The sequence below is a fragment of the Manis pentadactyla genome, chromosome 11 (genome assembly GCF_030020395.1).
Source record: "Manis pentadactyla isolate mManPen7 chromosome 11, mManPen7.hap1, whole genome shotgun sequence".
NCBI lineage: Eukaryota > Metazoa > Chordata > Mammalia > Pholidota > Manidae > Manis > Manis pentadactyla.
In genome coordinates this window covers 94,725,885-94,747,552 of record NC_080029.1, presented here as the reverse complement: position 1 = coordinate 94,747,552, position 21,668 = coordinate 94,725,885, and the positions used below count along the sequence as shown (strand labels likewise).

General features: G+C 42.9%; 1 protein-coding gene across 2 annotated transcripts in view; it reads right to left on the bottom strand.

Annotated features, from left to right (window-relative positions):
- SQOR (sulfide quinone oxidoreductase) overlaps positions 1–21,668 on the bottom strand; it is a 67,400-nt gene that overhangs the window by 15,844 nt on the left and 29,888 nt on the right. For both annotated transcript variants that reach the window (XM_036905428.2, XM_036905427.2), the window contains 2 exons: positions 7,238–7,488; positions 4,569–4,739 (listed from right to left, as the gene is read on the bottom strand). In XM_036905428.2, the coding sequence (XP_036761323.2) occupies positions 4,569–4,739; positions 7,238–7,471 (405 nt within the window). In that variant the 5' untranslated portion in view covers positions 7,472–7,488. The remainder of the gene's footprint in view (positions 1–4,568; positions 4,740–7,237; positions 7,489–21,668) is intronic.

Genomic DNA, 21,668 nt, shown 5'->3' with positions numbered 1-21,668 from the left:
TGACCCCAGTGCAAGTCAGAAGCCCAGAAAGAAGTGACAAGTGGTGACTACCACACTCTCGGACTACATGGAGAAGCAGAACAGCAAGCTGGGCAGATCACAGTTGAAGAGAAGACTCCAAGGCCCACAACTGCTTGGCTCCAGCTGGACAGCCTAGGAGAAGTCACTGAAGAGGTCTTGCCCAGGATCCAGGGTACTCAGCACTTGTCATGTTAAATAGAACTGATGTCCTCCCCCACTGCATCCCAGAGGACAAAGGTTATGTCTTATTCCTTACATTCCTAGAATCTGGCAACCACTAAATTAAAGTGAGGGACTTGGTGATGTTTGTTGGAAGACTAGATGGATGGATGACTTCAGCTGTTTGTGAAATACACAATTTATCGAAGTGGATAGATAATATATAAAGATAGATAGATATAGATGTCTTCTTCTGTATGATTTGCCTATCAATAGAGAGCTGAATTCTTGTTCTGTAGGAAAATATACTGGGCCCATTAACTGGCTAACAAAACCGTGTTGAGTATTCAGGATATGTGAGTGACATAGGGTCTGGGGGTGGTGATCTACAGGCAAAACATATGAACACTGTTAACAAGAATAGCCTCTGGTTTGTGTGTACCTTGATCATTTTATTAGAGCATAATATTGATTGTTTTTAAGGACTGATAACAAACAAGTTTAAGATTAAAAAAAAAATCATTAAGGGAGAATAAAACACAAGGTACCAAAAAACAAAAAGAAAGCCTCCAGGCCTTTTGAAGGAGCTCAAGTTTCCAGGCTAGATGATCTAAGCTCAAAGGAATTAAAATTTGTAGACAAAACCTTTGACCAATAACAGAGAACAGTGCACACCTCACCAGAAGGCTAAATATGGTCAAGTATTCTAATTTTACACATGGGATGGGGAAGATAAATTCTGACACCAACAACTTAGTAAATAGGATGTTCCTCCATTGCAAAATTCCAGGCTCATCTACTAAATAGTGTCTTTCAGTGATTTAGAAAAAGGAAAACATCAGCGTGGGTTCACAGACCACAAGTCTGCCTTCAGTCAGCCACCACTCAAGAACTCTGCTGGCACAGAGTAGATGCTCAACAAATACTTTCTTTTCCTTTTTTTTTTTCAAGTATTCTTTTAAAAATAATAACAGCAACATTTCTGGAGCATTCACTCTGTGCAAGGCACTGTTCTAAGTGCTTTACAGGTATTAATTAATTTAATCCTCACAGCCACCCAATGAGGTAGGTCTCATTTTGCAGACAAACTGAGACCACAATTTGCTTACAGATAGTTACTGAGCATCTTCTCTGTGACAGATACTGTGCTAGGTCCTGGACATACAACACCGAACAAGAAAGACACAGCTCCTACTCCAGGAACTCAGTCTAGTGGGTAAGAAGGCATTACCAGATAATTACACAAATAATTACTAAATCACAGAATGCGATAGCATGTCAAGGGGAAACCTGACCTACTATGGTAGGTTGGGGAAGGCTTGCCTTAAGGGTCCATATATAAGCTAATGATGAGTAGGAGTGGTCTAGGGGAAGAGGTGGACACAACATGTGCAAATGTCCTGGGGAAGGGGGAAGCTGAGGCATTTGAGGAAATGAGAGGAAAGTGAGCTGGGGCAGAGACAAGTGAGAGAATAAACCAGGTTAAGTCTGGAGAAGGAGCAGGGGCCAGTGTACACTGGCCCTATGGGAAACAATCCAGACAAATAGACCCCTACGTCAGAAAAGAGAGACATACTGAGTCTGGATTTCAGCAGTGCCTTCAACTCAGTCTTCCTACCTTAAAAATAAGATAGGGAAATATAAACTAAGACTGGAATAACTTGGTAAATTAAAAAATATCTACTAAAAAATGTTGATTAAGTTATATAAGCCAGGAAAGCTCTCTAGGGACATGTTACAGAATTAAAACCTTGAGCTTAAATGAAACCATTATGGATAATGGCTAGGAAAAAAGTACTATTTGGACAGAATCATAAATTCAAAAGATTCAGGCAAGTTAGAAGAATGAACTAAACCCAGCAAGGTACCTTCCATGAGATGTTATATGCAGATGTTTGATTTCTGGCTATGGGTACTTTTGCTTAACAAAATCTTGAAAGAAAGCCCTGCCAGCTTGCACCAACTTCTTCCCCAGACGCTGAAATAAGACATTACAACTTTCCTAAGGGCCTGAGTCTTGGAAGTCTAAGCAGGGCTCAGAAGTGAGAACACTTACCAGTGCTTACCATTCTCAAAAGAGGAGACGAGTTTATAATCCTTTAGATGCACACAGACCCAACCTCAGAGGCCTCTGAGCTATGCATGTAATGTGAAGGGTCTGATGGAGGAGGCGGTCACTTGCTGTACAAAAGGGGTGATGTGTGTTATCAGAGGCAGATCTCCTGGCCCCATGAGCTGGCAGTGGACTAGCAAGAGAAATGAGACCCAATGCCCATCTTGTAAATTGAGAACAATCTTATGTGTTTAATTTAGTGTGCGTGTGTTAAACTCAAAAAATAAGGAAGTTCATCAACAGGGAGAAAATAATATAATTTTTAATTTAATCTACATATGTATGTGTATTGGTTTGTATGTATACATATATATCTAGGATGGGGGAAGTCTGACTTGACAGTAGGTCATGTGAAAAAAAGACCCACAGGTTTGAAGTAACCTCAAGCCCAGCATGAATCAGCATTTGTGTAACTGTCACTGAACAGGCAAATGCTAACTTAGGCTATAGCCAGTTGTGGGAGAGAATGGTCCCACTCTATTCTAGGCTCATCTATAAAGTTGCCTACTTTCCAGGCACCTCTTTCATGGGGGTACTACCAAGCCAGATGATATCCAAAGCAAGATGAAGAGAAATAGTGAAGGGACTGGAGACCATGAAATACAAAGAAGACATGAGGAAAGTGGGAACAGGGGACCAATCTATCTGACAACTAGATCTGCACAGCGAGGGAGAGCCATCTCCAAATAGTTGAAGGGCTTCTCCACTGAAAAGACAGAGGACATTCTCTGGTACACTACAGGACAGAACAAGGAACAAGAAAGGTATCAAGACCAACAACACCCTGGTGGCCCAAGAAAGGGACTACAGGAAGATGAATTCTGACTAGTAAAGGCAGAATTTTCACATAACCTGTCTAAAAAATGAAGAGGAATAACTTTCTGTCAGAGAACTCCTTGACCCTGGGACACGGAAATGCCCACCCATTTTAGAGTCAACCCCCACCCCCACATGCCCCAAAACCAATTACTCATCTCTATTTTTTTTATTATTACACTCATCACCTTCTGACACACTACATAATTTACTTATTATGTCTGTTGTTTATCACATGTCTGCCCTGACCAGAATATGAAATCCAGGACAGTAAGAATTGTTCTATCTTTTTGTTCACTCATATAGACCTAAAACTGTACCTAGCTTATAATAAATACTCAATATATACTTGTGGAAGAAGGAAAAGAAAGGAGGAAGGGTGGGAGGGAGGGAGGCTGGTTAGAGAGCAAAGGATCATGAATGCTGTAAGACAGGGACTCTTGATCAGGGTTCAAGAAAAGACTACGAAGAATCCCTGAACTCAGTGAAATTTCATGCAAAATTAGGTATGCATATGCATTTTCCAAGAAAGGGTTTTTATCCAGTGCTCAGAAAGATCCATAACCCAAAGGAAGTTTAAGAATACCTATGAAGAATGAGTCCCTGCTTAGAGGATGGGGTTGGACTTGAAAGCCTTTCAGATTCCCACCAACTCTAAAGTTCTACAATTCTGTGAAAATGCCAGAGTGCCTGATTTGGAGGGAGATGGTGCAGAACATTAAAGCCACTCATACCTTGGAACCCAAGAATGACAGAAGCCTGGAACAGACAAGTAAATCATAACGGCCGCCCTGCCTGATGCTGTCCTGGGCTCCACAGCAGATGAGGGGACATGACTCTGCAGATGGCTTTTGAGACTCTCATCTCACCATCCTGCTCTCATCTCCTCAAACATGGGGCAGCACTTGCTGAAAAGCTTTCCTCTCTGGGTGATGGGGATAGGAGGAGACTTTAAATGGTGCTGAGCTATGATGAGTCTCAAGCTCCTGTAACAGCAGCAATTCTTTGCCTTAATGCAAACCAGTTAGACCATTCCCGGATGTAGAGCCCCTAGTGTAAATGGGATGGATATTTTCCAACACCCCTTTTTATGGCAGGCTAGCAGTCCCAGAAGCAGCTATTTCAAAGAAAAAGGAGTCAGATACCTGCTGTTTTAACATTTAGCAGTATATCTGTTGAATAAGCATTTAGATGCAAGATACTGTACGAAGCAACAGAGCAATGGTAAGTGTTCAACAAATACTTAACTTAGTTGTTCACTTATTAGTTCAACAGCACTCAGTCCTTCTTCCATCTATCCCATAGTCCATTCACCACACACCCTCCCATCTCATGCAGTATTCAACACACAAGCATGTGCACAGGTGCCACCCTCTCACCATGAAGTGGCCAGTTTGATAATGGCTGTGCATTAATACAAGCCCTCAGGTTAAAAAAAACCAAAGGACCCATCGGTTACCTCCTTGCCGTTGTCTGTGTGGATGCAGTTCTTGTCTGGGTTCAGCTCAACCACTCTAGCTTTGATCCATTCCACACCAGATGGAATCACACTCGCAGTGGGACGGCCGGATGAGGATAACTGCTTGGCACCAGCACCCACCAGTGTCCAGATTGGCTGGTAGAAATGTCTCTGAGAACAAAGTATTAGAAGATTCATTTTAACCTGAGGCTGATTGAAGGTACAAGCTAGACTCTCAGTTACTCCCTCCTGATCCTTAGAGCACCACATAGAAAATTCTCTAGAAGGTTAGTCTTGCCCAGTCCATCTCACTGGTGTCTCCTATTATATCAAGCTCTTAAAGGCAGTCACCCAACCCAAGAATATCAAAAAAAGGCCAAGATCATTAAAAAAAAAGCCATGAACTACCTTTAGTGACCATTGTATTATTTATTGCTAAAAGCTGAATTTCTGTTTAATATGTACATGTTATGTGTACAGGTACATATACACGCACATTAAAGGTACATTTATGTGCACAGATATAAAGAAAAATTAAGCCCAGCAGCCTAAATATTGCTCCTTAGAAGTATGTGGAGACTATGGTAAATCTGGGAAGTTTACAGCCACTTCTTCGGATCCTCAAAACTTCACTAACTTCCAACTGTGTTTCCCAAGCCCATAGAAGTCTGCAGACATCCCCTGTCAGCCCTATCAGCTCCCCTTCTCCTTTACCAGAGGTTTACACCCAAAGTCAGTAGGCACCCAGTCTTACCCCATAATGCCCAAACTTCCACTATTTTCTGGAATTCTCTTGCCTTAGCAGGTCCACTCTTGATCTAGATTGTGAAAGTTCTAGACTCAGGGGCAAGGGGCAGATTGGTTTAATGGCCTCTGAGAATTCTAATTCCGTCATGGGGTGGACTGGGGGACCAAGAGCTCTCAACATTGTCAAAATGCCTCACACTGGCCAGACGGAACTGGCATCACCTACAGAGAGGTGAAGAAAATGTGAGGAATGGCTTTGCAATCTTCCTCCAGCCAATAACGGATATGACCAAAGAGAAAGAGGGCAGAGGTCTCTGGTTGTGAGAACTCATCAATTTCAAGTCCATCTTGAACATAAAAAAGAATGAAAATATATAAGCTCTGATCTAGTGTTAAGACTACAAATAAGCATCAGGTCCAGCGATCACTAAACCAGACACAGGAGGGGAAGTGTCTACCTCTGAGCTGCTGGGTGCTCCTTTGACAGACTCCTGTCCTGCACTTCCTCATGGGGCAGAACAGATGTGATCTGGCCTCCTGAATTGTGTCTTGAGCCTCCAAACAGCCTGGCTCATTACAAAGAATAGCCTCACCGGGAAAACCTGCCATGGGTTAGCTCTCATAGGCCACCTGATACAGCTCTCAGACCTTGTCATTTCAAATGTCCCCAAATAAAATCATTTTAAAAAGGAAGGTGATAGAAAGTGTCCTCTCCTCCTCTCTCAGATCACAGCACACCAGTCTGAGACTGCAACCAAGCCCTGGGCAGGTACTGGGGAGACTTCTTGGGAAGGAGTGTGTCTTTCTTGCTCTACCCTCGGCCTGAAAACAGGCACAAGATCCATTTTGCTTCCCTCCCATGGATACAGTTTCCATCTAGTGCACACCTACTTCCTCGGAAATGTGAGGCAAACTGCCAAAAATCTACAATATTTTTCTGAAGCTTTTCAACAATCTTAAAATGTTTTACAGGAAATAGAGCCTTACCAGCACCTCCTAACTTCCCTCTTGGTGCCTGCTACCTTTTTCTGATTTATAGTATGTTTATGGTTCCTTGCACTTAACCGGCTGACACCTTTGCAGAGACCTCCCCACCCATCAACTCGTCACCCTTTCTCCAGACTGGAACAGAGAAAGGAAAGTACAGTGGCCATTGGTTTTCCTCTGGACATGAGGTTGAAGACGATAGGGTTTTGTGGGTTGAACTGTCTCTTCCCAAAAGGTACAAAGCCAGTGAAAGTACTTGTGAGTGTGACCTTATTGGGGAAGGAGGGACTTTAATCAAGTTAAGATGAGCTCATGCAGGATTAGAGTGGGTCTTTAATCCAATAGCTGTGTCCTCAATAAGAAGGTCATGTGAAGCCACTAGCAACACACACAGACAGGCCATGTGAAGACTGGAGGCACAGAGACAGGCCATGTGAAGAGGCTGGAGGCACAGAGAGAGGCCATGTGGAGAGGCTGGAGTGATACCACGACAAGCCAAGGAACGCCAAGGATTGTCCACAACCACCCGAAGTTAGAAGAGAGGCATGCGACAGATCCCCCCACCTCCACAGCCTTCAGAGGGAGCATGGCCCTGCTGACACCTTGCTTATATAACAGATTATATTATCTAGCCTCTAGAACTGGGAAAGAATGAGCATCTATTGTTTCAAGCCACCAAGTTTGTGGTAATTTGTTATAGCAATCCCAAGAAACTAGCACGAAGAAGAACATAAGAAGCCAGGAGATCTGTCCTCTCTCTGTTCCTCCCTCCCTCCACCTTATTCCCATCCTTTGGACGGCCTGCTTTTTCTGCCCAGGAGGAGAGGCACTGGCCTGGGGACACGTCAGCACAGTGCCTGAGAGTCATGCCCACCCCACCCCCAACACACACACAGGCGTGCACACACTACTGTGCTCAAAAGGGTGAGACTTACCTCACTGGGCTCAACGATGGCCACATTCTCTGCGCCTACTTTCCTCTTCATGCGGGCGGCCATGGTGACCCCGCCGCTGCCCCCGCCCAGCACCAGCACCTCATAGTGGCTCCGGGCCGCGAGGCTGGCCGCTGTGTGCAGCTGCGGTGGGCCGGCCAGCTGAGAGCCCCGCCTGAGGAACCAGGCCAAGAGCCGGGCGTGGGGGCCGGACACCACAGCGCTCAGTGGGGTCATCTTTAGGCTGAGTCAGGCTGGAAAGGAGCAGACAAGGCTGCGAGTAAGCAAGGGACCACCGTGGGACCAAAGCATTTTCTTTCAGGGAGGAAGGGGAGGCTGGCACCTGGCCAGCTACAGCTGGTTCCCTCTATCTCCTCTTAAGACTACCTTCCCAACTGGCTGTTGTCAAGTCTCCTGGGAATGATCCACTGACAGCTCCCAAGTGGCCAAGCTTTCCATTTCTCCCTTGCCTCTTGCTCTCAGGACATCTAAGACTTTATTTGAACCAGGTAAGCCTCACCTTCCACATTCTAATGGTTTGCCTGTGCCCATCCTTGTCCATCCATAAATCTAGGGAACGTGTGGTGTATCCAGCTGTCCCCCATTCGCTTTCAGGCACACTCCCCAACTCCTTCGACTTTTTAGCCCATGAAAGATGTATGAGTCCACACATGGGGCCCTGAACAATCCCTTGCCTAAAAGGGTATCTAAGACCTTGCTGAAGCAGAAACAGCCAAACAGGAAACCCACATTCTGCAACTCAGAGTTCAGACCAAAGTAATCAGGGCCTTGGCCCCACTCAGAGGCCTCCTGATTCTGCCCGCTCAGGACACGCGATTTAATCAAACCACTAGCTACAGACACGTAAGCAAAGGCCCTCCACACCTTTGGCAATTTCAACCAGATGATTACAAGAGCCATAAAAGGAGCCCTGCCTGATACCATAAAGTAATATTTTATGTGAAGAATCTGCACATACTGCTAACCAGTTTTTTATTATATCCAATTCAGTAAACAACCTCCCCTTTATAGTTGCTCTGAGCAACACACTTTACCTTTAGGAAATGTGTTTCTGCCCTGAGCAGTTCAGCTTGGCAGTGAGGAAACAAAGGCTTCTCTGAAACTGGCCGTGGCTTCACCTCTTCCATAAAACTGGCCCCACATCTTGGATACCATCTACTTGTATCAGTTGAAGGACGGAGACTCAAAATATCTCCCTCTCTGTGTATTACATTGCCCCAATTCCACCATCAAGTTCGGTCCTTTGGGTTCAACAATGCTCCAGGAGCCCTCTATTAAAATCCAAGTACCCAGCTGGGGGATAATACTTCTGGCTGCTAAGGTCACTGACTTCTTAATGGGAGCCATTTAATTATATGATTTTCCTGGGAGCCATTTAATTATACAATTTTCCTCTGACTGGAGAAAAGGGAGGCTACATGATGGGATTAGAGAAAGCGGAGAGGGAAAGGCTGTGAAAGGAAGCAGGAAAGGCCCTGGAGGAGGGAGAAATGATCTCTTGAGAAGGAGGAGGCGGAGTGATGACTTTAATTAGGATAAATTCTATTCCAGAGTTTTGGCACCCTGACAACTTCCTCAATATTTCCGATCTGAGAAAGCTTGAGGGGAGGGGACTTAGGGGCCCAGAGCAAGTGGGGCAGACTCAGGCATTGTTGCTGCAGGTTTAAAAATCAGTACAACTCTTCAGAAGATAACATTTCTCATCCTTTGATCCTGCATTTCCATTTCTGGGACTCTAGGCTAAGGAAACAACCTCTGATAATGAAGAAGAAAAACCTTTACAAAGATCTCTCTCATATATTCATTCATAATATTGTCAACCCTCAGTTAACTGGTTTATGGACCGGATCTGGTTACATCCTGGTGACAGAAAAAACAATTACAGGCTCCACACTGGCCAGGGGAGGCTCATGTCCCAGACTGCTTTAACCAAGATTAATTTATGATCACTTCAATTTAACATGGTGGGGCGGGGCAGGGACAGCAGTTTGGATGTCAAAACATGGGGTAAAACTTAAGTAAAATACGGTTAGACAAGACAACCTATGTGGTCTTTCAAAATAATATTTACATCAATCATTCAAATGCTTGTTATGATCAGTATACAAACTGGAAATGTAATATGAGTTCAACTATATAAGAGAAAATGCATTAAAAAGAAGAGCAAAATGTTAACACCGGTGTGTGGTTTTCCCTGGGTTTTAGAATAATGGGTGACGTTGATTTCTTCTGCTTTTCTGCACTTTATAAAATGTCTACTATATACATTTATTAATGTTACAATAATAAAATATTTATTTTGATGATAATAACATATCAAGTCCTTCACACACACATTTAACCTGTGCGTTGTTGGCTGCCACTATCATCCCTATTTTCAGATGACAAAATTGAGGCAAGGAGCAGTTAAGTGACTTCCTCAAGGTCATACAGACCAGAAGTGATGGACTGTGATTTGAACCCAGGCACTGTGATGGCAAAGCCTCTAAATTAAACCACTATACTCTACTGTCTCACAACAACAAAACAATGTTTATGTAATAATGTGAAATGAAAAAAACCCCAGAAAAGGAAAAACCATTTTTTCATGGTACTAACACCTAAATATTAGCAATACTTTGGTATATGTATATTTGATTTTTTTCCCTTTTCTTTGTGTGTTTTACACAAGTTTTCTTTAATGAACTCTACATTATAATTTTTTTTTAATCCCTCAATTTGATTTTTTCTTTCTTTTTTTAATAATGAGTTGTGGAGGAAATCACATAGTAGAATGTTACTGTTTGGTACAGAAAGAAGGTATTTTATGGAGAATAAACAGTCATCACATGCTGCCTGTCTATATGATCCACCAAATGACAGACTCACAGCAAATTTCTTCCTTTCCGAAAAAAGGGAAACCATTTTTTCCTGACCCTGACACAATATCTTAACCCCATGGAAAGAGTTAAAAAATGATAACCTAGAGGAGTTTCTGGTTTCCAGCCACTCCATCTCAGGTTATTTAACCTCCTACTTCCCTTCCAGCCTAACACCCCACAGTTCATCTCTTCAAAGAGGAATAGTTTGTGCAAGTATTTCCCTTATTCAGCCAAGAAGGCTCGTTTAGTTTTATTTTAGCAGTTAGCCGGAGCCTGTTTCTGGATTCAGTATTTATAAACACAAAGTCCTCTCAGCCAGTTTTATCAACTTCATGAATAACAGTCATCAAGCAGAATGTCCTGGCTTTGCAGTCAGTTTTCACTTGTGAACCATAAACAAAAATTTAGAAAACATGAAAGAATGTGCTAGTGGACATGTTACAAGCTTCGGAACACCAAAAATCTCAATGACACTCTCATTCTAACAATGTGATGTCACCTAAATTTCCAGATCAGGACAACCAGAACCATAATCTAATACTGTTTGTGGAGAAGATAGGGCATGATACAAAAGTCAAAGACTAGAAAAAACCCAGAACAATAATGCATAATCATAATTTAATGCCCAGTTGACAGCTGTGATATAATAAATAAATATATGAATATATTTAGTCTCTGTCCCGTTCCTAGCACAAAGCTCCTAATATCCTTAGAATTTCCTGAGTGATAGTTGTTATTTAATAACAAAGAATAATAATGACCTTTTGATCACAACTGAGTTTATGCTAATGAGGTGACTCAGGGTGGGACCCCAAGATTGTTTCAGGATGGGGCCAATCACCAGAAAAATCAAATATATGATCAGAAGAACTTTCAGCCCCACTACCAGCCTCTGAGAGGGGTGGAGGACTGACAATCGAATTCTATAAAAACTCCTGAACAATGGGATTCTGAGAGCTTCCTGGTTGGTGAACACATTGAATTGACAGGAGGGGAATGCCATATACACCCAGTGAGGGCACAGAAGCTCCATGCCCCCTTCCCATCCATACCTTCTTCTATGCATCTCTTTCATTTGGTCATTCCTGCGTTGTAATAAACTTTATAATAAGCTGGTAAGCATAGATAAAGTGTTTCCCTGAGCTGTGTGTGTCATTCTAGCAAATTATCAAACCTAAGGAGGGATCCTGGGAAACCCCAAATTTGTAGTCAGCCAGGAGGCAGTGTGAGTCACCTGACACCCCATTTACAGTTGGCCTCTGAAGTGAGGGCAGTCTTGGGACTGAGCCCTTATCCTGTGGGGTCTGAGTTAACTCTGGGAGTTAATGTCAGAATTGAATTACTGGACAGTGTTGGAAAACTGACTGATGTTTGACAAACCATACATTTGGTGTTAGAAATGTTGTCAGAAAACATTAGTCAGGAACCAATAGGAATTCCTGACACTGACCCAAACCAAGTCTATAGTAACAACCAAAGAACACAATAGTGGAAGGGAGGGAGGGAGGAAGGAGAGAGGGAGGGAGGGGAGGGAACAAGGGAGGCTAAACTGGACCCCCAAGTCATCAGAAAAGAAATTGGAAACCACTGTCAACAAAATAACTAAGGAGCATAAACCTAATATGATATTATTAACCTCCCTAGAAGGTAGCCTGAAACATATTTGCTTGTTAGGTTAGGAAATAAGAATTAACTACCAATGATACAGAAGAATGCAGCTACTTTATCTCTATAGTCTTACAAGGTAAAACATTCACAAACGCAAGGTAAAAACATTCATAAAAACAAAAAAAATTTATAATTAAATAATGTCATACTTTTAAGTTAGAAAAAAAAAAACCTCAATTAATCCTAAATCAATTGAGTGCCTCCTTCAGAGGCTCAAAATCAGTGCTCTTATATCTGTTGTCTAACTGCAGAAGTAACATCTCTGTTGACTGCAAGGTAAGACAGCTGGGCAACTCCTACTTACATCGCTGGCTCCAGCCCTGGTCTAGACAAGTCTTGGGGACTCTACAACCTGGACAGGCAAAGCAGATCGCTCATGTCAAAAGCTCCCCAATCTCACACCACGTGACAGGCCACTCACTGGGTGTCAGCAAGGACACCTGGCTGAGTTCAAACAGAGCTGGCCTCTAAGCAAGGAATATCCAAGCATTCTTAATGAAAGATCCATCAGGCCAATGAGACTTTTGGTCAACCTGTCAGCTATTTTTGCTCTTGAGCAGTGAGTCTGTGTATGGTTCACAACTGTTTTATCTCAAGCCTACAGCAGGCAGGGCCCTCTTTGCTTTTGGTTTCCATAACCAGAAAGCCAACTTTTAATATATCACCTTTGCAGAACACCTCCACAGTCAAAGAGGAAAACAGACAACAGGCTTCGGCTCTCTCCCCACCTACCCCTTCCTCCCACCCCACCTCGCAAGCTCCGGCTTCCCTGGGCCAAGCTCACTCTGAGCTGCTGTGCCTGGTAGCCTGGATCCCTATGGGTTGCAGTCTCTGAGACATGAGGGAGCACTGTCTACACAGCACAGGTCAGGTCTCACCTTGTGCCCAGGTGGTGAGAGGCCTGGGAGGCTCCCCCTCCTCTACCTGCCCCACCGCTGGGGCTTTTTAGGCCATTTTACTTAAATCAGTCCTAAGGTCATCATCAGTTCCACCTCTCAACCAAATGGAGGACAGGATTTGATAGGAAAAAGTAGGGAGAAGCTGTCACATTAATAACAGCTAACATTTACTGAGTGTTCACTAGTTGTACTTTATTTATGCTTCTCAGAGACACCTTACAATAATTTTGTAAAGGGAGTGTTAGTAACCCCATTTCACAGATGAGAAAATTGAGGTTTAGTGTTAAGTTAAAGAACTTGCCTAAGGTCACGTCACTAATTTAAGCAACCGAGTTTAATTTAAGCCCCACCACAAATTCACAGGGCCCACACCAGAGCCCATACTGCAGGTACTGATACCACTTGACAAATGGGGAAACTGAGGCTCAGAGAGGCAAGGTGGTCTTCCAAAGGTCAGCAGCAGAGCCAGAGCTACAATTGAGTCCATTCTGTGAACAACAGACTCTCAGTTGAGATCTCACAAGTTAGACCTAAAAGATAATTCAGAAAAAATGCTACCAGGTGAATTTTATTTACATTCAAACTTAAAGTAGCTTCTACCCTGTGAAATAGAGCGGGAGGGAAGCTATATTAAACTTTAGCTTACTAGGCAAATTCAAAGAAAACATTTAGGTCTTTTGGGGAGAGACAAGTCACAATAATACTGATATAACTTTTTGAAGAGCCCTTATCTTTTAGAAATACACACTGGGATTCTTACAGTTGAAAGGATTAGGTATTTGCTGGAAAATATTATAGGAAGTGGAGCAGGTAGGAGTGTAGATGACATGAGACTGGCCATGAGTTGACAATTTGAAGCCAATGGATGGATATATATGGACATTCATTGTGGTGGTGTATTTTTAAACAAACTGGAAAGTTTCCACAAAAAAAAGTTTAAATGAATGAATAAAATAGCAAAAAACAAAAATCAAAAACCAGTGTGTCAGAGTGGGTACTGGCTTGTTCTTTAGTCACTGAAATGTTAAGGTCTAGGCATATTTCAAGTAACAGCAAGATAATAAAAGAATTACAATAGCAACACAGTTATCATCCTCCCTCCCTCCCACGTGCTGTACAATTCACAGCCCCATCACAAATTCACAGGGCCCACACCAGAGCCCACACTGCAGGTACTGATACCACTTGACAAATGGGGAAACTGAGGCTCAGAGAGGCAAGGTGGTCTTCCAAAGGTCAGCAGCAGGGCCAGAGCTACAATTGAGTCCATTCTGTGAACAACAGCAAATTCTGCCCTTTGGAGCATTAATGAAGGCATTAGCAGAGCTAGCAATTCAAAGGAGAAGCTTCAATATGGGCTTGTTCCCAGCTCTGGATCTCAGGGCAGCCTCTTTGCGGGGCTGGACAAGACAAAAGCGTGACCCCACACCATCTCCAGAGAGGCCAGCCCCTATACAATTTGGGGACCCAAAATTACAAATACAAAATTAGATACAATAATTAATACTAATTTTGAATGAAAAAATAAATCACAATAAACGTCTGGCTCCTTGGTGATCAGTTTATCAGAAATACATGCATAGAAATGCTTCATGGCTGCAGCCTCTCCTGGAACTTCCTGCTCCCACAGAGGCCTGTGCAAAAGACAGGCCCTGAAGCTTAAACTTCATTTGCTTCTGGGTAAAACCACATCCCTAATTTAAGCAGCAGTTTCATGCCTACAACACTAAACAAGGGCTACAGCACTCCTCTAGGGCACTCAGCCTGCCCACCCCTCTGGGACTCACTAAATCTAGCCAGTCCCTCCCTAGACCAGCCCTGAGTTTTGCCAACCACCCTCCCACTCCTTCCCAATATAACCTCGCTGCTTTGCACAATCTGAGGCTAGATTCTAATTCCTATTGTAAAACAGGCTCATCACTGCCCCACATCAGATTCCTATGTGTCAGATACCACGCTAGGCACTTGAAGTAGACATGTCACCCCATTTTACAACTGAAAAAAAGTGAGGCTGCAGGACACTGGTTACATTCTCAACGTCACACAGCCAATAAAGGACAAAACCAGGACTCAACGGGAGGCGATGGAAAAGAGGGAGGCGGGAAGCCAAAGCAAACACCATCACTTTCCCTATCACACAGACGACACCCCTGGGAACTGGCTCCCACAGCTACGGAGGCTGACAAGTCCCACCACCTGTAGGCAGCAAGCTGCAGACCCACGAGAGCCAGCGATGTAGTTTCAGGAAGAGCTAATGTTTCAGTTCAAGTCTGACAGCAGGAGAGAACCAATGTCCCAGCCCGAGGCAGGATTCTCTTGAACTCATGGAAGGGTCGGCCTTTTTGTTCTATTCACACCTTCAACTGACTGGAGGAGGCTACCCAACTGAATGGCGCAATCTGCTTTACCAAGTCCTCCAGAAACATCCTTATAGACACACCCAGTATAATGTTATCCCAAATGTCAGGGTACCCCTTGGCCCAGCCAACTGGACACATATAATTAACCATCATACCCTCTGACTTAAACTATAAAAGGAAAGGTCTGAATCTGGAAAAATCTCAGGAAGGAAATTGTTACTGTGTCTGGATTGGTACCCCTCTGGGTACCAAGAAAATACCAAATACTGCCCCATCAATGCTATGGTTCCCTAACTTGATGTCATCTTAGTCGGAAGTGCATGCAATAAAGTATGTAGTCTCACTTTTGGCACTTATCAATGACACTGGATTAGACACTTCATGAGACCTTCATAATTTTGTCCTAGTGTGTTAATCATGTTTTTAATTTTCTACATTTTCTGATTGTTTGACATCTTGGAGCCTTGCTAATCCTAGAGAGACTGCCCATCCCAGATCTGGATAACTGCTAAACATAGTAAACCATGTCTGGGAGGACACCTTTGATATGTAAACCAACCGATCCAAAGCCCCACTCCGAACCACCACCTCCTCCCTCTGGCTTTTACACTTCAAGACAATATTCCTCTGCTCTGATCATCCCAGGGCCAGACATCAAGCAACTCAAAGAGCCCTTACATCCCAGACACCATTAAAACTTTTTCAAATTAACCAACCCCAAACCTGGTCAGCCTGTTCTCCCTGCCTCAACAAAATCACAATGCAGGCTTTTTCAGGGCTTTCCCCTAAATTCTCCTGCTCCATGATTCATCTGGTTGCTTCCCCCTGTGGCCCTATGTGGTATAGAATAATTCCTTTTCCTAGCAAACTGTAAGTAAAAGCTTATTCATTCATGGCACTCATCCCCTGACGTGTTGTAAGATTTTACATATTTGACAAATTTGTGCTCTGCTCCTTCCCCTTACATATCTGCTAAACTCTCAGGTGTCATTTACAAAGCAATTTAATTACATATTACTGTAGAATGTTATAATTATGTGGGTGATTGGGCCAAAGTTTTGCAACTAAGTAACACAGGGACAGTATGATTTTTAATGCAATAATTACTCTGGGAGAATACAGCACCAGACTTCCTTTCCTTTGTCATACTCTTATCACCGGCTATATTGTGCCTTGAGACATCTTCTCCACGCAGGAAAGCTTTCACATCTTTTTTATCCATTTAACCTTGATAAGGGGGAAGTGTCCTCAGCAAGTAGTTCTCAGAAAGATGTTTAAAGAATGAGTTTTCTACAGTATACAGATATCTGTGCACATTCAGATTTATACCTCCACTGAACTTGTTTCAATCAAACAGCAGCTAAATTTGCAGAATCAAAAGTCAGGAAACATAATCTAAGCTACATTTTTATTTACAGATTTATTTCCTGCACAAAAGACATACAAATTAAATTCCATTTAGCTAAGCTAAATGTGTAAGTATATCTTTATGGAAAGAAAACAGTTGCATAAAATCTACATGGTCACAATTCTGCAGCTATCTAAAAATGTTTTCCCAAGTATTCACTGATTCTCTACTTACACCCAAGGACCTGTGCTGACAGACAGAAATTTCCCCATCCCATTCCTGATCCCATTCAAAGTTCATAAGCTTTAAGTGCTAAGAAAAGAACAGCAGAGCTTGCCAGCTATTAATAATATAGGCCAAGAATAAGGTGAGGCAAATTTCAGGGAAAATTTATTTTTAATATTAGAGGGCCTAATTTAAATATTGGAATGTTAAAAAATAAGCCATAAGAGAGCTAGAAGAATTTTTAAGTATAGATTTATGACATCTCTGAGTAAGATTTCAAAAAGCCTTTCTTAGTATAACATATATCAGGAAGGTGATCAATGATTTGAATACTTAAACATTTTGTTTAAATGTGTGCTATTCTCCACCTTCTCTCCTCCCCTCTATCCAACCCACACCCCTTTCTGCCCAACTCGGGTCCTGAGCTATTGACTACATCACCCGAACTCCTGTGCCCCTGGCTTCTGGTTGGTTTATTCATTGGGAAGTGTTAGCAGGAGCTCAGAGGAACTGGCAAGAGCAGTTGGGGTATTTCCTCCCCAGTTTCTCCCTATTTTGGGCCATGTTTGGAATTAGACAATGGATGGAGGCTGAAAGAATGTTGAAGAGCCTGTCAGAAAAAGTCTAGACTGTCTTGAACACACTGTAAAAGTATGAATGTTAACAACAGTGTTGGTGAAGACCCAGGAAGTGAGAAGCACAGCAGAGAAAATATAAATCCCCTTAGAGAACACCTGCATCATCGTGAACAGACTATTACTAGAAATATAGACATTAAAGGCTCTGCAGGTGAGGGCTGAGAATTAAATGAGGAACATGTTATTGGAGCATGTTAGAGAACAAGGTTCCTTTTTCTCTGGGGACAGAAAGCTTAACAAACAAGTGTCCTACAGTTATGTGGAAAATGGAATTTGTAAAAATGAAATTTAACATTCAGCTGAGGAGATTTCTGAGCAAAGTGTTGAAGGGGCAGCAGCCTGATTTCTTCCTGCTGCTTTAGAGAAAAGAGAGAAACTGAGGGAAGAAGTGTTAAACAAGCATGAACTAGGACTACAAAGCAAAAAACATGCTACATGTTACAACAAAGCCCAGAGGTCAAGAACCACAGAGCATTATATCCAGGCCTTGAAACCAAAAGACATTTGCCCAGCTGGATTTTAAAATTTCTTGGCACCACTGACTCCTTTTTTTTCTTCCATTTTTCTCCCTTTTGAAACCAGAATGCCTATAACTTTTATCCTACCATTATATTTTGGGAGCAGATAACCTGTTTCTTTAGTTTCACAGGTCCACAGATGCACAGGAATTGTGCCTCAGGATAGATCATACCTAGAGCCTCATTCATACATGATTTGTATGATTTAGGAGATGAAACTGAGACTTTTGAGCTAATGAGACAAAATTATATTTTGTACTTCAGTTAATGCTACAATAAATAAAGAATTTGGGGGACCTTGGAGAAAATAGATTTTGTATACAGGATGGTCGTGAATCTTTAGGAGCCAGAGTGTGAACAGTGACAGGTAGAACAATGCCCTCTCCCACCCCCCACAAAGATGTCTTACTGTCCAGACTTGAAAATGTTACAGTACAGGCAAAAAGGACTTTGCAGATGTGACTAAGGACCTTGAGATGGGGACTAGCCTACCCACATTAACCAGGTGGACCTAATCTAATCCCAAGGACCCTCAAAAGTGGAGAACCTTTCCCAGCTGTGGTCAGAGGGAAGCCATGACCATGGAAGAATGGTCAAGAGATGCAAAGTTGCTGGCTTTGACGATGGAGAAAGGGATTCATTAACCAAAGATGAGGGTGGCATCTACAAGCTGGAAAAGGCAAGAGAACAGATTTTCCTTTAGAGCTTCCAGAAAGAATTTGGCCCTGCTGGCACCTTGACTATACAGTGAGATCCATGCTGGACTTCTGAACTATGGTACGGTAAGATCATAAATTTGTATTGTTTAAGCCATCAATAATTTGTTACAGCAGGAATAGGAAACCAACACATATATCATCTTACTTAATCTTCACAACAATCCTATAAGGTGGGTATTGTTCTTCCCATTTATAGATGCTGAATGTGAGGTTCAGAGAAGCTGCTAAATCTAAGAGCTGGAATATAAACCTGTAATTTTGGAAGTCAAAATTCCTTCCACTAACCCAGAGATGATGTAAGTGTTAGAAAATAAAGGTACCCCATTTTTTGGCAACTGTTTTACCACCAACTGTTTTGTCAATCCAGGGGATAACAAGAAGGGCCACGACATGCCACAGAGTCAGTGGGGATAGATGGAGACTATCCAGAGTCTAGAACCAGAGTTCAAATCTACCAAGAGGTTTTCATTTTTCTGGGAAAATGGATACATTAAAATGCCAACAAATGAGTGAATGACCACAGCAAAGTTCCAAGGGGGGCGAGGTGAGTGACATGACTTACAGGACCCACTTGGGCTAGAAGGACTAGAGCAGCTCGGACTTGGGCTAGACTTTGGTCCATGGCTAAGATCAGGAAACAAGAAAGGGAATTTCAGAAGGGTATAATAGTCAGGGGTGAGGGACTAATGTGTACTCCATCCCACTAGAGCATAAGCTCTGTCAGCGCAGGGACCTAATGTGACATGCTCACTGTTTTATTCCCAAAACCTAGCACAGTGCCTGGCACAATGAAAGATCTCAGTAATCATCTCGGTCTGTCTGGGCTGCTATAACAAAATACCATAGACTGGGCAGCTTACAAACAACAGAAATCTATTTCTCACAGATTTGGAGGCTGGGAAGACCAAGATCAAGGTGCCAGCATGATCATGTAAGGGCCTTCTTCCCAGCTCATGACACCTTTCCCCAGTGTCCTCACATGGTAGAAGGGGCCTGGGATCTCTCTGGACCCTCTTTTATAAGTGCACTAATTCCATTCATGAGAGCTCCACTCTCATGACTTAATAACATTCCAAAGACCCTACCTACTAACACCATCATCTTTGGGGGTTGAATTTCAAAAAGTGAATTTGGGGGATATACAAACATTTAGACAATAGCAGTAATATTTGCTACAAAGAATGAATTAATGGATAGATGGATTTATTCAATACCTTTATTGCCAGATGCAAATATGATGAAGGTGAAATTTAATTTACTGTGTGTGGAAGAAAACAGAATTCTAGGGCACATCCCTTCTCAAGCTAGTAGGAGAAAGAAGTGCACACTTCTAACTACCATTAGGTTAAGCGGTGGAAGCGAAGGGCGATGTAATCAATCTGAGCCAAACACACTGTGTGTTTTGACAAAAGAAGGTCATCAATGAAATCTTGGTGAAAAAGAATCTGAGCAGGAGGTAAAAGACTGGCAGCATTTGACAAGTGGAAATGCCATGGGAGGGTGCACCAAGAGGAAGGAATAGCATAAGTAAATAAATCAAAGACGTGGTGGCTGCCCTGTAGATCTCTTTCCAGCCTTCTCTGCCCTGCCCTGCGCCCTGAGAGCTGACCTGTAAGGTTGGCATCAACTGGCTCTTGTCCTGGGCTGCCAGCTGGGTTCAGCCAATGGCAGGCACCAGTAGACCAGAGGATTGAAAAAGAATGAGATCAGGATGTTTATTCCTCAAACCCCTCCCTGACGAGCCTCAGCTCAGCAACGGCCTATTCCTCAGCCAAAGGCCTTGGCTCTTGTGGGATGGACCTCAGCTATAAGTCTTTCTCAGGGTTCTAGTAATCATTCCCTCTATTTGCTTTTTCAAGCGCCAAATCAATATAGTTGTTTCATCATTCTTGTCGGTTTCTCTTAACCTTCCCTACACCTTTATAAATAGTTACTTCATTAAACCCCTTTTAATAATGTGTTTGAGTGTGCTGACTATGTCCTAGAGACCCTGACTGATAAGGTGGAAAGGCCCAGAGTGTGTCTGGGCAATGGAAGGCCAACCAGATCAGACAGCTGTTGAGAGCAGCAGAGAAGCAGACAAAAAAGAAATATCATAGCCTGATTATAAAGAGCCATGTGAGGGAGCTGAGGCTTTCTACTGAAAATCAATTTTGAGAAGTGACAGAACAGAGGAGAGAACTTTGAGAAAATGAATCTGGTGTCGGGGAGGAAATTAAGTTGGAGGAGAGACAGAACCAGCTCTGGGATTCAGGACCTAGTACGTGGTCCAAATGTGAGTGGTAAGGGCCTGATTAGGTGCTGGCATTAGAAATGCAAATAGGATTCTGATAAGAGAGGAGAGCAATTGGCTGAGCAGTACAAAGGGCCCCTGGGAGAAAGAGAGTCAAAGTGGACATCCAGGAAGCAAAATACAGAAGAATAACATGGACAGAAAGAGAGCAGCTAAGGGCCTGTTTGGACTAGTTTGGACAGTTAGGTTTGAGGTTTGGGAAGTAGGATCACCTAGAATGAGCACGTGTAGTTGTGGACAAGGATGAAGGCAGCCTAGGGCAGATGTCCACTGGGCAGACGGACACAGAAGATTAGATAGCCACAGGGAACTGAAGTTAAGGTTTGGTTGCTTAGTCCTAAACAACTGTAATCCCATCAAAGGGTCACAAAGCAGCAAACTGCAGGTCAAATATAGACCAGAGCTGTGTTTTGTTTGGCTTATAATGTTTTCTTAAATTCTGAATTAGTGCCAACATTAAATATTTTGGATGTCTTCACCAAAAAAATTCCAGATTGTTGGTCTCTCTGACAACACTGGGCCCACATTCTCACAGGTCAACCCTTGGCTGCAGCTGAATAGTCACTGCCCATCTGCACCCTGCATGAGGTTCCAGTTCGTCCCAACCCCACTCAGCCTATGTTACTCATTTATGTCACCTGCTCAGCCCTGGCATGCATTTGAGCTCATGGTACCTGCTAATGGCAGTGAGAGTCCTTGAAAGTTTGTGATGAAACTAATGTCTTAGAAACCCCCTGGGGCAAGTTGAGAAGATGAATTGGAGCAGTTCAGGTGAGTTCAGCAGTTCTGCGTATTTAGTATGTGCCAGGCATTGTGCTAAGCACTCAGAAGCTTCAACGAATAAAAAGAGACTGTCTATTGTAGTAGGGAAGACCAGGAATATG